Source organism: Mizuhopecten yessoensis, unplaced genomic scaffold (assembly GCF_002113885.1).
Source record: "Mizuhopecten yessoensis strain PY_sf001 unplaced genomic scaffold, ASM211388v2 scaffold716323, whole genome shotgun sequence".
Taxonomy (NCBI): domain Eukaryota; kingdom Metazoa; phylum Mollusca; class Bivalvia; order Pectinida; family Pectinidae; genus Mizuhopecten; species Mizuhopecten yessoensis.
Window position 1 is genome coordinate 432,787 of NW_018480059.1, and position 16,951 is coordinate 449,737.

General features: G+C 32.0%; 1 protein-coding gene across 1 annotated transcript; it reads left to right on the forward strand.

Annotated features, from left to right (window-relative positions):
* The first annotated feature begins 45 nt into the window (after positions 1-45).
* LOC110443053 (speckle-type POZ protein-like) lies at positions 46-14,847 on the forward strand. The gene is made up of 10 exons (XM_021487022.1): positions 46-183; positions 4,832-5,067; positions 5,542-5,663; positions 7,171-7,322; positions 7,836-7,963; positions 8,413-8,590; positions 9,039-9,094; positions 11,255-11,377; positions 11,917-12,059; positions 13,044-14,847. Exons 2-10 carry the CDS (start codon positions 4,990-4,992, stop codon positions 13,186-13,188), a joined length of 1,125 nt encoding a protein of 374 aa, XP_021342697.1. The 5' UTR covers positions 46-183; positions 4,832-4,989; the 3' UTR covers positions 13,189-14,847.
* Positions 14,848-16,951: the final 2,104 nt, after the last annotated feature.

Genomic DNA, 16,951 nt, shown 5'->3' on the forward strand with positions numbered 1-16,951 from the left:
CAAATAGGCAAGGACTCGATTTGGGATCCTCATCATTGCAAAGTGCGCATGCGTCAAATTAATGTAGGACAGATCCGTCTAGCCTTCGGAGCTTTGTGTATTTTACTGTAATATATTCCCCCCTTACCCCGGAATTGGACATCTTTGATGCACATAATGACGAAGAAGAACTCCAAGACTTAGGTACAGTATTTTTTATTCGTTTTAGACACAATCTGGTCGTATTGTATATGATTTTGCACGTATTCACCCTATCGTAAATCTCCAAAACAAGTCAAATGAACGATCGGTCAACTTCGGGGTTCTTCATTTGTGAAGTCGTGGTTGTCCACATTGTGTTGATCGTTAAATTAAACCAGAAGTGGTAAAACCGATTTGTTTTAATTGAGTTATAAGAATACAGGTTCGATACGAAATCATCTGCCGGGTAATGTTGTCAAAAATTTCCCTCTCTTCCGCGTGTCCTCGGTCGTTTACCCCGAAGCAGACGAAAATAATCGAGGGCAAAAAATATGACACACTTTCGTACAATTGTGCCTATTTATTGAATATTATTTATCATTTATGTTATTATGTACATGTTTATTCACATTTATTGCACACAAGTAGTAGTTTGATCGATGTTTCTTGGTTATTTTCATTGACGTTTCTTTTTATGATATACCTAACGGCAGGTGCACGCACGTAGAAACGTGTTTAGTTCAAGCTCAGCATGCTGTTCCTAACCTGTCAGGCTAAAATCGATTTTCTAAATATATTCGTCGTTTGACCTCCTGACCTATTTTAGAATATAAGAAACATTCGTCTAGAAAAATTATGCAAGTTTACAAAATGGCCCTGGAGTGGAAAGAAAAAGTATATATATATATCTATAGACAAATGTTGTACTGCAGTAATTTAAAATCATGAATCAATGTATTTTTTTAAACTGATAGGGTGTACATTTGATTAAAGCCACGTAAGATACACATATATATAAAAAATAGACCACAGCAGCACACTGAGTATGAATAATCTTAATCAGTTAAAGGTCATTCTTAATGCAGTTGCATAGATCTGTTACTTTTGTAAAATGATATACACAGCATAATCAATTTTAAAAGATATTTTTAAAGTTACTATATATATATATGTAATTAAATATCTTAAAGTCATGGCTACTATATATAGTAGCCATGATTTTAAGATATTTAATTACATTTGATTTTTTACCATTCAGAGGCTACTTTTTGCATTCTTATCTCGAGAAATACTTTACAGAAAATTGCCCAGTATGAAATATTTTGATATATATATAACATTTCAGAAAATTTTCTTTCATTATGAAAATTTTATGTTTGGTAGCTATCGTCTGAACTTGAACTTGACAGTTGAATTAAACCTCTCAAAATGTAAAATTGTTTGAAATATAAAATTTTAACTGAAAAAAAAATGTTGTGACCTTTTCAATATTTGATATGAGAGTGTAATCTTTTGATGAGACTTGTATGAAACTTTCTGTGCATTCCAATGTCATTTGTCAAGAAGAAGGGAATGGAATGTCATTAATCTTGCCACTAATGTACACATGTTCAGAAAGAAAAAGGATCCAAGGCAGCTGCTTACTTTAAAGTTATCAGAAATAATATAGTTAATAAGAAAGATGATAAGAATTTATATAATTTATATTATGTTCTTTTCTGCATCATAGCATACCATGATGTTTACAGAGTTTATTGTTATTATTTATAGTGCATTAATTGAGTATTTGAAAGGACAAAAAAATTATGAACATATGTAACCTACATGATATATACATTTTTTTTTTTACCCATAACCGTCAATAAAAAAGCCCATATTAGATACAGTTGAGTAATCACATAATATACAAAAATTACTGTGCACATATCATGAACACATTTTCCGCAACTGAGTTATTTGACAATCAATTACCCATTGTGCAATAAAATGTGCACATGTGTGTGATATGATGAGATTGTATGACCAATGTTATGAATTGAAAGAAAATGTGGAAGGCTCATGTGATGTATTAAGGTACATCATATGTACATATTATATATCCGATTGTTGTATCTTGCAGTTTTTCCAATACACGTTACACATTATTACCTGCAATGACTGTAAAACTGTCAGTAATGCCAAATGGGTATGTACTCAGGTACAGTACCAGTACATAGTGAATTGAATGGAGTTGATCGCTGAGCAGAGTTGATTGGAAATTTGACAGTAATAAATACACAACTGGACCTTACCAGTGTTCATTGTGTCTATTATGTTTTGTGTAGAAATTCTTGCCTCTTTTAACGGTTGACTAGAAACAAGAAATATACCAATGACCTAGTAATTAACAGGTAACTGGTAACAGCAAGGCTACCTTGTTTACACTGTATCTTCTTGTAATGTATGTATATGACAATATTTGTCAGGGGCTAATCTAGGATTTGGGGAACACTACCCATTTTGAAATGAGGGGAATATCCGAAGGCCTCCGAACAACTGCCACAGTCAGGAGCCGGGGGAAGAGCATGGGGGGTACAGGGGGATCTCCCCCGGAAAAAAATGGTATTTGAAGATGCAAGGAGATGGATTTTGAGCCCATTTGAGTGATAAAATATCTGACATTCATAAAGGTGAATTTTATATAATCTTTTAAAAACAAAAGTTAACATAGATTAAAAAATCCTATTGTGTGTTACCGTATTAGTATACCCCAGAACTTGAAGATGCAAGTAGATGGCTTTTGACAGATAAATAATGTGATAATTATAGGAATTTTATACAATCTAAAATGAAGTCACATATTATGTTAAAGCACATTCTGTTTTAATGAATTCAATTTTGGGGAAACTTTCTCCTTCTTGGGGGAATTTTTCTTGATGGGGAATTTGTTTTTTATTCAAAGAGGAAAACACAGTCGTTGGGGAATACTTCCGAATTTCGGTAGTAAAATCAGTCTAGATTAACCCCTGTTTGTACGACAATTGAGGTTGTTCGTGACTATAGCTAGTGCCTAGTGATCATGATTGCCCCATGTAGGATTCTAACCTGCCACCTATTGGTATACGTAGAGGGTTTGTGATTGGCGATAGTCAGACGCCTTAACATCTTGGCAAAACAAAAATAGATGGTACCTGAAATCTAACTGATATTCTAAATCTTGGACTCAAATTTTGTTTTAAACATTAATCTGTTACATGTACTTAGTTTAAAGTCATTTCAATATTTTTGCCTGCTTTATTACATAAAGCATGTAAAATTAGTCAAGCATTAGTAGCTTAAAAAAGTGATGATCTAGATCATGAAATTTTGAGTGATTCCCATCACTAGCTACACTAAACTACACTTGCATTAATTATAGACGTTTCATTGATAGTACATCGTTCCCAGTCTGTTCCTGCTTGGGAAGCTGGATATGATTTATAAATTATTTTTTGAAATTGTATCTCAATTGTAAAATAAAAATATTTTTAACTTTCTTTTATTTTAAACCAAACTTTGATATATATTCAAAAGTCTGACAATAATAAACATTGTCTGAAGTTAAATTCTTATACAAATCTAATCAACTTTGAAAGGTTTCAAAATAAGTAAGCATAAGTAAAGTTCGCTCACCATGAATATTAAAATTTCTGAATTTCTCAAATTAATTGCTGAAGATGGTCAGGGATAGACAAGACAAATAATTCCATGGAATTCTTGTTTTAAATTTGCCAAAGTCTTAAAGAACCTGCCTTGACTTGAATTAATTAAATCAGTAATTAATACATAATTTAGTTAATGGCAAGTCATTTAGATTTAAAAACTACCACAGCTCTCACTATGTATTGTAATCTATATATATCTGGTTGTTGCCTATTCTCAATTTAAAAAAATAAAGACATTTTAATGAGCAGTGATGTAGACTGCAACAAGGTGGTGGAGTACATACATGTACTTAAAAAGCTATACCCAAAGTATCAAAGGCTCTGGTACTTGGGTTACAAAAGCTAGCCTACAACATCTAGAGTGCCCTACCAATTATGTCTTTATATATAATACAAGTAACATAAGAAATTTTGATTGATATCAGCTGTTCTAGAAGCTACCGTATACATGTTGCTACATCAGATAAAATTTCAGTTCAGTTCTTTATTTTAAACATCATTGTATTTGAAATATCAGATTTACTGTACAGATAGTGGTACAAAATGTAGTTCCATAGTGTCTTGTTTGAATAAACATTTGGGATGAATTTATAAGTAACTTATTGTCTATACTGATGATGAAACATATGTAAATGTTTTTTTCTTTAGGATACAATCATTGAGTGCTATACTAAAGTAAGACAGTAGACACTTACAAAAATATTTTGCAGGTCAATTCTTCTGAGGTCAAAGCCCAGTAGTTCAAGGTTGAATCATGCTTTTGTCATGATTTTTTTCAGCACCGTAATACAATATTTTAAACCTCATATTAACCAAACTTCATTAAGTTGTAAAGTAGTTTAATGGTTGATAAAACACCTGAATGATTTCTGCTCCGTTACGTTAGGTTTTCTTTAATATAACATCATGTTCACCAATCATGATGAGTAATACTACAGATTTTTTGTAATGTCAATGGTTCATTGATTGTTTTCGAATATTTTAAACTGTTATTTATCTTTTGTAATTGTTACAAAGCTTAAGGATGATGTTATGTAATTACTTGTTTGCATACATTATAGAGCGCATGCAAAAAGATCATGAGAAAATTTATGAAATTTCTTTAAGATATAATTTATAAATATGGTCATGTTTGTTTTGAATTTAGCCCATATTTAAGATATTTATGTATAACTGGTGTGTTGCAGGTATTATCTGTGGTGCCAGCCCAGCTCTGTGGATGTAGCTGCCACAGCTGTTGGGTGTCTTACTGAAGTCACACCTATTGCCCTGTTTTAAGTGGTGGTTCCAACACACAGTCAAGCTGGATCGCGAGGCCACCTCCGCGCCCGACCATTCTGGGAGAATGTCGGTGACGCGTGTCCCAACGCCACCCCCTCCAGAAATGTCCTGCCCTGTTGCAGAAAACTGGTGCTACACACAAGTATGTACATGTAAAAACTTTGTCTCAACTTAACTCAACAAGGACTTTTTCAGCTGTTTATCATATTATTTTTGTTCTTGAGTGTTTAATAAAAATTGTATTCATTTTACACATTTTCGACCTCTTGTTGAATTCCTCCTTTTTAAACTGTAAAAAATGCAAACAGATAGTTAAGACTACAATCTCCCTTTTCTGCAGTGTGCCAAACATATATCTACAGTAATACCCTTGCTCAATTCATTTGTAATCTTGCTTATGAGACACAGTTATTATCCCCAGTGCATTTCAGAGTTTTCTTTTCCTATTGCATTACAATTCCTTTGTATGTTTCTCGCAATATATCATCAAATTCCTTTATAATGCTCAAGTTTCCCTGGTTTTATAAACAAAAAAGAAATTTATCAGTAGAAAATTATTGCTATTCACTTGATTTTGATATTATGATCATAAATGTTTTGAAATGTATTTTTACAGGTAAAGGTCGTGAAATTCTCCTATATCTGGACAATTAATAACTTCAGTTTCTGTCGTGAAGAAATGGGAGAGGTTTTAAAAAGTTCAACATTCTCAGCTGGGGCCAATGACAAACTAAAGTGGTAAGTTTTTTATGAAGCAATGATAGAGTTTGAAGGGTTTTCTCATCACTCTGGAAATGCTTGGACTTGAAAGAGTTGATTTAAAAAATAAAAGGAAAGATGTGTCAAACATTCTGATATCAAATAGGTTGTAGGACATGGCTGTTCCTATATAAATTACAGTAACTTGAGCTTTCAATTTCTGTAAAGTCAAATATCCTAATCAACTCAGAAAGGTCTCAACTCAGTGTAATACTTATATTTTTTTTCCTTCCGCCAGTTTATCGAGTCAGACTGATGACACCTCACTTAAAACATCATAAGGATTGTTTATAGGGTTCAATAGAAATTTATTTAATGCCCCCCCCCCCCCCCCCCNACATTGTAACAAATGTGTAGTAACTTGCTTACTGATAGATGTTTTCAATTTAATGAATTTTAACAGGTTACTGTAATGAAGTTGAAATTTCAAGTTAAAAAATATTCAAGATAGTTTGATGTATATACTATACTAAAATGCAATTTTGTTCTTAATTAAATTACCTGTTATCAAAGGTACTTTTTGTTAGTCCCTGCAGGTAGGGCGTAAGAATTGTACCTGCTGCCCCCATTGCATGATCGTAAGAGGCGACTTAATTTGGGATCTTATTTTTTCTTTTTAAACAACTTTCTTCTTCCTAATGTCTCCCTTGCTTTTGACAATGCCTCACTTTTGACGTTTAGTTGAGGGTTTGCCCCTGTGAGGAAGGCTTTGGGTTCTGTCCCCTGGCAGAGACATACCAGAGTCTGTAAAAATGGTAGTTTCTACTCCTGCTAAACGCTCAGCAATTTAGGAGTGGGACGAATGGTTTGCCCGTTGTCAGTATAATGTGACCGGGTGGGGTGTCCTGCTGGGTGTCTTCGGCAGTATGTTTTAGTGAGGTAGCATTATAAAGTCGGCATCAGTTCCGCGTTATCACAAGGAGACAAACACGAACATATTGCAGCCTCCCAAAACATACATGCATACACCACACACATGCATCTTGCACACAGGGGAAGCCATCCTTAAATGACCATAGCTGTTGGTAGGACGTTAAAAAATACTAAACCAAACCAAACTAAACCAATGTTACTGCCTAGCAGCTAAAATGAACAAATTGTAAACCAACTTTGTGTTAAAGTAGATATACTAGGTCCTGAAATCATGAAACAATCTTAGACTTCAGTTTTTGCGTAGCCAGTCACATATAAAGTCACTTTTCATGATGTTATAACTTGTGGCTGGGTAAGTCAAAACTTGGGACATTTTTAGACTTAAGATCATTTCATGATCTCAGGGCAATTTCAATATAGGATAATTTGATCCTTATTTTCTCTAACTAAAAATAATTAACTTGAACAGACTTCACTGAAAAGGATTTTCATTACAATAATCAAAATAAACATGTAGCAAGTGAAATCTTGATACAAAATGATGCCAAAATCTGTCCCCATTCTTATTGAATTTAAACATTTTTTTCTCATTTTATTTTTTCCTCTTTTGTAGGTGTTTACGGGTGAACCCAAAGGGACTGGATGAGGAAAGCAAGGATTACCTATCGCTGTATTTATTATTAGTATCATGTAACAAAAGTGAAGTGCGGGCAAAATTTAAGTTCTCCATACTGAATGCCAAACGTGAGGAAACGAAAGCCATGGGTATGTAACATGCATCTTTCTTGGAATTGACTATATTTGAAAAAGTCCTACAAAGAAAAACAGTACCAATATATATCATTTTACGATATACTCAGACTGTTATGTAGTGTAATAACACCATAACAACAGTTCAATATTAGATATGTTACATGTGTAATATTGCCATGACAAAAACGAAAGACAATATGTTTGATCAGATGATGTCACATATTCATTGAATTTTGAAACCTTCAATGAATCTTCTAGTCTGAAAATACACAAAATGTGTAATTTTAAAGAATGTCAAAAGTCATTCTGTTCCATCTATAATGAAATTCGACTCTTGATTGTTTCAAATGATTTATTTGTAATACATTATGGGAACTTGTTTTGAGATTTTCTTTGTAATATTGCAGCATTATAGACTGCTTTTGTGTATGTAGGCCTAGCCTCATGTGTTAAATGTACATAAATCAATATTTTTTATTTTATATTTTAAAATGATTAATATAAATAAAAATGTTTCACTTGCAGAGAGTCAACGTGCATACCGGTTTGTTCAAGGAAAAGACTGGGGGTTTAAAAAATTCATAAGGCGAGACTTTTTAATGGATGAAGTAAATGGTTTACTGCCTGATGATAAGCTCACAATATTCTGTGAAGTAAGCATCGTAAATCACTTTTATTTTGAGGGGATTGTATGATCATTTATGAGCAAATTAATACTGTCTCAATATGCAGACATTTTAAAGCAAGAATAGATCACATTGTCTTTCTATCACAGTGTTTTCGTGATAATTAAGTTATTTTAATTTGAAAGGATTCAGACTTTCATGTTACTCTTGATATTATACATGAACTATCAACAAAATCTAGGTGCTGAATAGTTTTCCTTTGTTACAATTCAGTGAAGTTGTGTTAAAATGTTTATGTACATCATTGCTGGATTTCTCTGACTTTTTTTCTAACAAAATGTGTCACAAAAAGGATTTTCAGTCATGTGTACCTTTTCATGGAATTGTGAAAGTGATTTAACTATCTAGTATTAAAAATGTTTCAAAAACACATTTGAGGAGAAGATTCCCATCATGAACAAACTGTTTCATTTCAGGTGTCGGTGGTAGGAGACACAGTCAATGTATCCGGCCAGTCAAATTGTACTCCTGTCAAAGTGCCAGAGTGTCGACTCAGCGACGACCTTGGCAATTTGTTTGAGAGGTCATCTTTTAGTGATGTAACACTGTGTGTAGGAGGCCGAGAATTTCAAGCACACAAAGCACTATTAGCTGGTATGTATTGATCATACCACAGAGGAGGATTATATGTGTGTACAAACAGCAATGACTCCACAGCTCCATTATGAACAAATATTATAGGCTCTGTTTTAATTGTGAACAACAGGAAATGAACAATGGGACAAGGATAAAATACTTTTCTAATTTCTCATGTTGCTGTTAAATAATTTCTTATTTGTCTCCTTAATGTACTAAATTAATGTTTAAAATAACCTCTGTTTGTCACGACATAGCATTGTAATAATTATTAAGTTATTAGAAATTTAGAAAACATACATTGTATAACATGAATACTTTCCCTTAAAAGCTACTTGGTACTTTTTTGAATATGAACATGTACTACATTAGTGTTTAAAATCATTTTTTAATGCCATGAAATTATCTTAGTTGTGATTTTATGCAATACATCATAAAAATGAAACTGCATTTCTTTGTATTACAGCTAGATCCATTGTTTTCCATGCCATGTTTGAACATGAAATGGAGGAACGTAAACAAGTAAGTACAACAGTATCATTGAGGTTATATTTGTAATACATCAAATTGTCAAAACAATTGCTCCCTGAGAACTGTATTAATTAAAGTAAAACTCTTAGAATTAAACCGCTGGACTAAAATCTTGTTTGTTGTACAAATATCTATTAACATATGAAGTCTTAGAATTAAAATGCTAGACGAAAATCTTGTTCGTTGAACAAATATCTATTTACATATGAAGTCTTAGAATTAAAAGGCTAGACTAAAACCCTTGTTTATTGTACAAATATCTATTTACATATGAAATCTTAGAATTAAAACGCTAGACTAAAATCATGTTTGTTGTGCAAATATCTATTAACATATGAAGTCTTAGAATTAAAATGCTAGACTAAAATCTTGTTCGTTGAACAAATATCTATTTACATATGAAGTCTTAGAATTGAAACGCTAGACTTAGACCCTTGTTTGTTGTACAAATATCTATTTACATATGAAGTCTTAGAATTAAAACGGTAGACTAAAATCATGTTTGTTGTACAAATATCTATTTACATATGAAGACTTAGAATTAAAACGCTGGACTAAAATCATGTTTGTTTGGCAAATATCTATTAACATATGAAGTCTTAGAATTAAAATGCTAGACTAAAATCTTGTTCGTTGTACAAATATCTATTTACATATGAAGTCTTTGAATTAAACCGCTGGACTAAAATCTTGTTCGTTGTACAAATATCTATTTACATATGAAGTCTTAGAATTAAAAGGCTAGACTAAAACCCTTGTTTATTGTACAAATATCTATTTACATATGAAGTCTTAGAATTAAAACGCTAGACTAAAATCATGTTTGTCGTGCAAATTTCTATTTACATATGAAGTCATACTGAATTAAAATGCTAGACTAAAATCTTGTTTGTTAACAAATATCTATTTACATATGAAGTCTTAGAATTAAAAAGCTAGACTAAAATCTTTGTTGTACAAATATCTATTTACATATGAAGTCTTAGAATTAAAGTGCTAGACTAAAATCTTGTTCGTTGTACAAATATCTATTAACATATGAAGTCTTAGAATTAAAAAGCTTGACTAAAATCTTGTTTGTTGTAAAAATATCTATTAATATATGAAGTCTTAGAATTAAATTGCCAGACTAAAATCTTGTTTGTTAACAAATATTTATTAACATCTGAAGTCTTAGAATTAAAAAGCTAGACTAAAATCTTGTTTGTTAACAAATATTTATTAACATCTGAAGTCTTAGAATTAAAAAGCTAGACTGAAATCTTGTTTGTTAACAAATATCTATTAACATATGAAGTCTTTGAATTAAAAAGCTTGACTAAAATCTTGTTTGTTGTACAAATATCTATTTACATATGAAGCCTTGAATTAAAACGCTAGACTAAAATCATGTTTGTTGTACAAATATCTATTAAGATATGAAGTCTTCGAATTAAAAAGCTAGACTAAAACCCTTGTTTGTTGTACAAATATCTATTTACATATGAAGTCTTAGAATTAAAACGCTAGACTAAAATCATGTTTGTTGTACAAATATCTATTAAGATATGAAGTCTTCGAATTAAAAAGCTAGACTAAAACCCTTGTTTGTTGTACAAATATCTATTTACTTATGAAGTCATACTGAATTAAAATGCTAGACTAAAATCTTGTTTGTTAAGAAATATCTATTTACATATGAAGTATTAGAATTAAAAAGCTAGACTAAAACCCTTGTTTGTTGTACAAATATCTATTTACATAGGAAGTCATAGAATTAAAATGCTAGACTAAAATCTTGTTTGTTGTACAAATATCTATTTACATATGAAGTCTTAGAATTGAAACGCTAGACTAAAATCTTGTTTGTTGTACAAATATCTATTAAGTTATGAAGTCATACTGAATTAAAACGCTAGACTAAAATCTTGTTTGTTAACAAATATCTATTTACATATGAAGTCTTAGAATTGAAACGCTAGACTAAAATCTTGTTTGTTGTACAAATATCTATTTACATATGAAGTCTTAGAATTAAAAAGCTAGACTAAAATCTTGTTTGTTAACAAATATCTATTAACATATGAAGTCTTTGAATTAAAAAGCTTGACTAAAATCTTGTTTGTTGTACAAATATCTATTTACATATGAAGTTTGATTTTTCCTCTACAGAACAGGGTAGACATAACAGATGTGGATCATGAGGTGATGAGGGAGATGCTACGGTTTGTGTACACAGGCAAGGCACCAAATCTAGACAAAATGGCAGATGATCTTCTCGCAGCTGCTGACAAAGTAAGACATCTCAGAACAAGTAATATGCCATATCAACATATAATCAAGGGGCCAATTTTAGTCTAAGGGGTGGTCCATAATTTGTCTCCCTTGCCTATATCCTTAAATTGTTTTATTTTTTTCCATTTTTGAGTCATTTTGATATCGAACTTGCAATTTATTTTGAGATTTGTCATTTTGATGCTACATCATATTTGTGCACAAAATTATTTGGGAAATAAAAATTTTGAACTAAAAAGTACAGGGTAAGCTTTTTGATATGGATGATACTGATGAATTCACAATCATTGATTACAATTGTTCTTAAAAGTCTTATGTTCAGATATAGAACAAACCCTTGATTGATATGAAAATATTGATTGTTATTAGCAATTCTTTTGATTTGAAACAATATCTAGGATTATTCTGAAATACATTTTATTTAAATTTTCATGGAGAAAGCAAAGGTTTCATCTTTGGTTGAAAATTACATATTTCATTGGGATACAAACTCTTATAATTCACCTTTTTTGATTTGTGTGTTTACCTTTTATTTGCAGTATGCCCTGGACCGGTTAAAGGTTATGTGTGAAGAAGCTTTGTGTTCAAATCTAATTATAGACAATGTATGTGAAGTGTTAGTTCTGGCAGATCTACATAGTGCAGACCAACTAAAGACACATGCGATCGACTTCATTAACAGGTATTTAAGGAATTATGCATCATTTTTACGGCAATTTCTGTATGAGTAACATTATTTCGTCTATTCAAAAGATAAATTGGGGCATACAAAATCTTTGCACCACATCCGAGAGGTCATATATAAGAACAATCATAATAAAAGTGCCCTATTATTTTCATCAGGATAACTCAGATGATTTCCATTAGGCAAAATTTTGACACAAAATTAAGCAGAAAAAATGCAGTCTGTATTCAGTAGTGTTGGGAATTGCTTGTAAATTCATACTCGATCATCACTTCCGATCAAGTGACTGATGATCGACTAATGATCGATCAAATTGAACTAAAATTCAGTAATTTAAGGTGATATTCGCTTTCCAAAATCTACTTTCACTTTCGTTAACGGGGAAACCCAGACGTTAAGGATTTCGCTAATAACACACAACATTCATACAAAAAACAATAACTTTGTTGACAGAACCTTATAATTATTGAAAAATGTGTATTTGGAAATGAAATTGATGATGTTTGCAATGTCAATTATGCTGTGACAGCTGCATCTCGTATTCAGAAATGCTGCGATGGATTGGTATTCACCTGATGACACCCCGTCAAACTTAACATTTTATTTGTAAGATACCCCACACTTTCGACAGAGCGTTTTATTTATATCCAGCTAAGGACAAACAATACCTTCCAAACATTTAAATCAGTAGCCCCCGGTCCGAGTTTATTTTTTGTTATACTTAAATTAGTCAAACTATAATCGATCATGGAAAACAAGGATCGATTAATCGATTTTCAGAAACAAACAACCAGACTTCGACTAAATCGATTAATCGGAACAACACTAGTATTCAGGACTTTTTTGTCTTCTTAAAGTTACTTGTAATGTTAGAAAATTGGTACATGTATTGGTTATTCTCATCAGAATTTTTAATAATGAAGCAAATATTAATAGTCCATTCGAGAGAGTAGTCTAAAACAAATGCTTGTTGTATTGCAGTCATGCAACAGATGTGATGGAGACAGCAGGTTGGAAGACACTTATAGAGAGCCACCCTCACCTTATAGCTGATGCTTTCCGTGCTCTGGCCAGTCAACAAAGTCCTCCCCTCGGACCTCCTCGTAAGCGGGTGAAGACTTCATAGTGATATATCTCAGTAGGACGTGAATGAAACAGACATTTTAAATTCTCGTCTCTACACTAGAGATCGGGTAGGACACAAATGACACTTGACATTTTGTTCAGGGCCCTGTCTCTTCACTACAAACCGGGTAGAACATAATCAATGATACTGATATTTGTTAAATCCTTGTCTGTAGTTGTGATGTGAAGTGTTGCCCAGAGCAGTCTGATATCACTAGACTCTATGGCTGTCCAGCATATCGACTTGTGCATTTGGACATTAGAAATGTGCTAGTCTCATGCATTTATTATTAATAATAAATTAACCTGAAAAGCTTTCACATTTAAAATGGAAAGCTTTTTGTGCTTTTATAAATTACAAAAGATTTGTGAACTTTACAATTTAGACATTTAATTTTTGAAGTTGTAACTCAGCAAATAATGTGTCACTGCAAAAGAAGACATGATAATTTGTTCCCGGAAGCAAATTAAAGTTCAATGACCAAGTGCATTAATACACCTATTACTGCATTTTACTTGAAAAAGGTTCCTAGATTGTGTTTTATAGAAAACACCATGAATGTTTTATATTGGATTGCTGTATTTGATTCCTACTGTGTAATATATACATGGAACAAACTTTTGAACCAGTTCAGATCAAAAGTCGTGAAGTTAAGCTTAAAATAAACTCCTATGCTTCTGGCAACCCAAACCTACCCAAAAACATATTTTAGAATAGAGACGGTGTAGTTTAAACCATAGGTATGTGTTTGTTTGGCCCTACATTTATTTGTGATACAGAAATAATTGACATGACTAAATTTGGGTACAAATATGTTTTTAGACATCATAGCATGAAAAAAATCTGGACAGTTTTTATATATTTTGTTGCATATTATCATGATAAAATTTTTGAAAGTATGATGCAACAGTCATCCAGGAAAGCCGAGATAAGAAATAATTGACATGACTAAATTTGGGTACACTTGTTAAAACAAAGAGCACTGTATCATCAGCAAGGCAATCTATATGACATAATGGCATCTGTAAAATGGTGTAATGTATATGAACAGTTGAGAATCCAAATGCAAATTCTGTTTTTAGACGTTATAGCATGAAAAATAAAATATCCAGACATTCTTTTTTTGTTTGGCATATTATCATGATAAAATGTTTGAAAGTATGATGCAACCGTCATCCAGAAAAGCCGAGTTATTTGCTTTTCACCCCATTTATTATCTAAAAGGCCTATCAAAATTAATTGCATGAGGTCAATGGTATTTTCCCCAAACTTATTAACTCTAAATATCTTTCCTTTTTTTCTTGTCCAAATGTAGAAGTCCAGAATACTTGATATGATTATATCTACTTTCCCATACACTTGGTTATTGATTATGGTGAACAAAGTGTTGTAACTCATTGGTTGTTCGAAATAAACATATGCTGATTTAGTATCTGCTCGGCATTCCCCCTCCACAAACATCTTATCCCTTAAATACCATCCTTCCCTTAAAGAATTATGGAATTGGGGTTATTGAATGCAAGGTTATCATATTTGATTTGATCTGGACTGTTTCAAATTTATCTCAGACAGGTGAATATAAACTCCTTATGTTTTTTAGTGCAGTGTATTCCGTCTTTGCGTATTGCAGAGTTATCTTTTCTTGGGAGCAGGTATTGATTGTTATGTCATTGGTTTGTGTGAGAAAATGACGTCGTTTTCGCAAAAAATGATGACGTTACTCTCACAACCAAGTGACGTAACGTCACTTGTTTGTGAGAGGAACGTCATCATTTTTTGAGAAAACGACTTCATTTTCTCACACAAACCAATGACGTAACAATCAATACCTGCTCCCAAGAGAAGATAACTCTGCAATACGCAAAGACGGAATAGAGACAAGGAGAAAAGAATGAATAAGGATGATTTGAAAATGTGTTTTACACCCAATAGGCTCTCAAGCTTTTCCATAAATTGAACTTCCTTGAACAACAATTATTGATACATGGAAAAGAGAATGTGAAATATCACTATGACATTCATACAGGTAATTCATCAAATGATGAATACTAGACAGGTGCTCACATAAAGCAGAACTTGTTTGTGACTGAGCACTTAACTTTAAATGTTTTGGTAAATGTATATAATGTCATTGATCTGAAACAAGATTTTTCGTTCCAAATAGGCATCATTTATTATTTAAAAAAATAAATATTTAATTTCATGTCCTTAGGGGGAGAAAAAAACTTATTATATTGTCCTCCAAAATGTTATCCTCTCCAACAAAACTTTTATTGATGCAATTATTTCATGAATAGCTCGTTTATTATGTCTAGCTCATACCTAGCTATAATTATCACATCTTGTGCAAGTTTTGATGTCATGTAGAATGATTCTGGAGTTTCTTGCCTAACATTTTTTATCTTCACAAATATGGTAAAGTATTTATAGCACTAAGTTAAATGTTGAATCTTCTGGAAGACCACCATTTATATTGTTATTTTGTAGAGATAATGACATGTGTAAATGTATGCTTACAACTGTCTCTTAAAAACCTTGAAGCCAAACAAAGCTAATCTGTCTTTCTGGCAACCTCGCCAACACAACCTATCAACTGATATGTATGTAAGAGGGGAAACATGAATTAAAACAATGTTTACATTCAGTAATAGTGCTGCAAATGACTCATTTTGATTCATATTTTCATGAACAATGCATGTGCTTCTGCCTTATTATGAAATGTTAACTGGGTCATATTTTGGCTTCATATTTATAATGTATAAGGTATCCCTATGTGTGTGTCTGTCAAAAATACTCTTTGTTGGTGATGACTATACATAGTTAAGAGTTATCTTTCTTTGGTCTTTTTGCATGAAGTTTAGGTGCACTGCAGCCTTTTATTCTTTTCCTATATACAAGACCTCTCAGGCTCTCACCAACATACCACCACATACACTTGCACACACATTTTCAAGTATTATAACTATAAGGCAATTATGGCTGGTCATAGTCATTACTTTTCCAACAGACTTCAATCATTTAAAGTGGTCCAAGACATTATTCCATTGTAGAACCAAATCATCATATGCTTGTATTTCCCCCACACATTAGGTCTGTTTTAGGCTATGATCGTAGCTAGTAAACTATGTGTATGTTTCGCAAAATTTGTATAGCCAATGATTGATATTATAGTTTATTTATATAAATTTTTAGGGCAAAGAAAACTTGGACAATTTTATTTTGTATTAATAATAGATTGGAAGCAGAATAGTGACCAAACATGCATGATTGTTCAACAGTATTGAAAGCTCTCTGCCAATTAATTAATTTATCACAATTTTTTAAAGAGATTTTTACGATTTGCTTTTGATCAATTGATGATACATGTAAACGATTCTTGTTTTTTTGTCTCTGATCAGTGATGGGATAAATTTCTTCAAAGGAAATGACCAAGAAAGTCAGCAAGACACAAAAAATGAGACTAATATATTTAATATCAGCAATAACATTGAGAACAAAGGCATGTTGTTTGAAGATTGAATTAATACAGAAATGTTGTTTTTTTCTTCAAAAATTGTTGTACAATAAATTTGTCAATTTACATTTTATAATTTCATAAATGAAAGTACACATGTACTGTTCGAAGTCCTAAGAAATAGTTAAACTTGAGGAGAATGTTTTGATGTCCTACATTATTCAAACTTGTTGTTTAGTTAAATGCTCAACACCATCTGCATCTGTAATAATCTGTTACTATATGTATCTTTGATATGATTATTCCAAA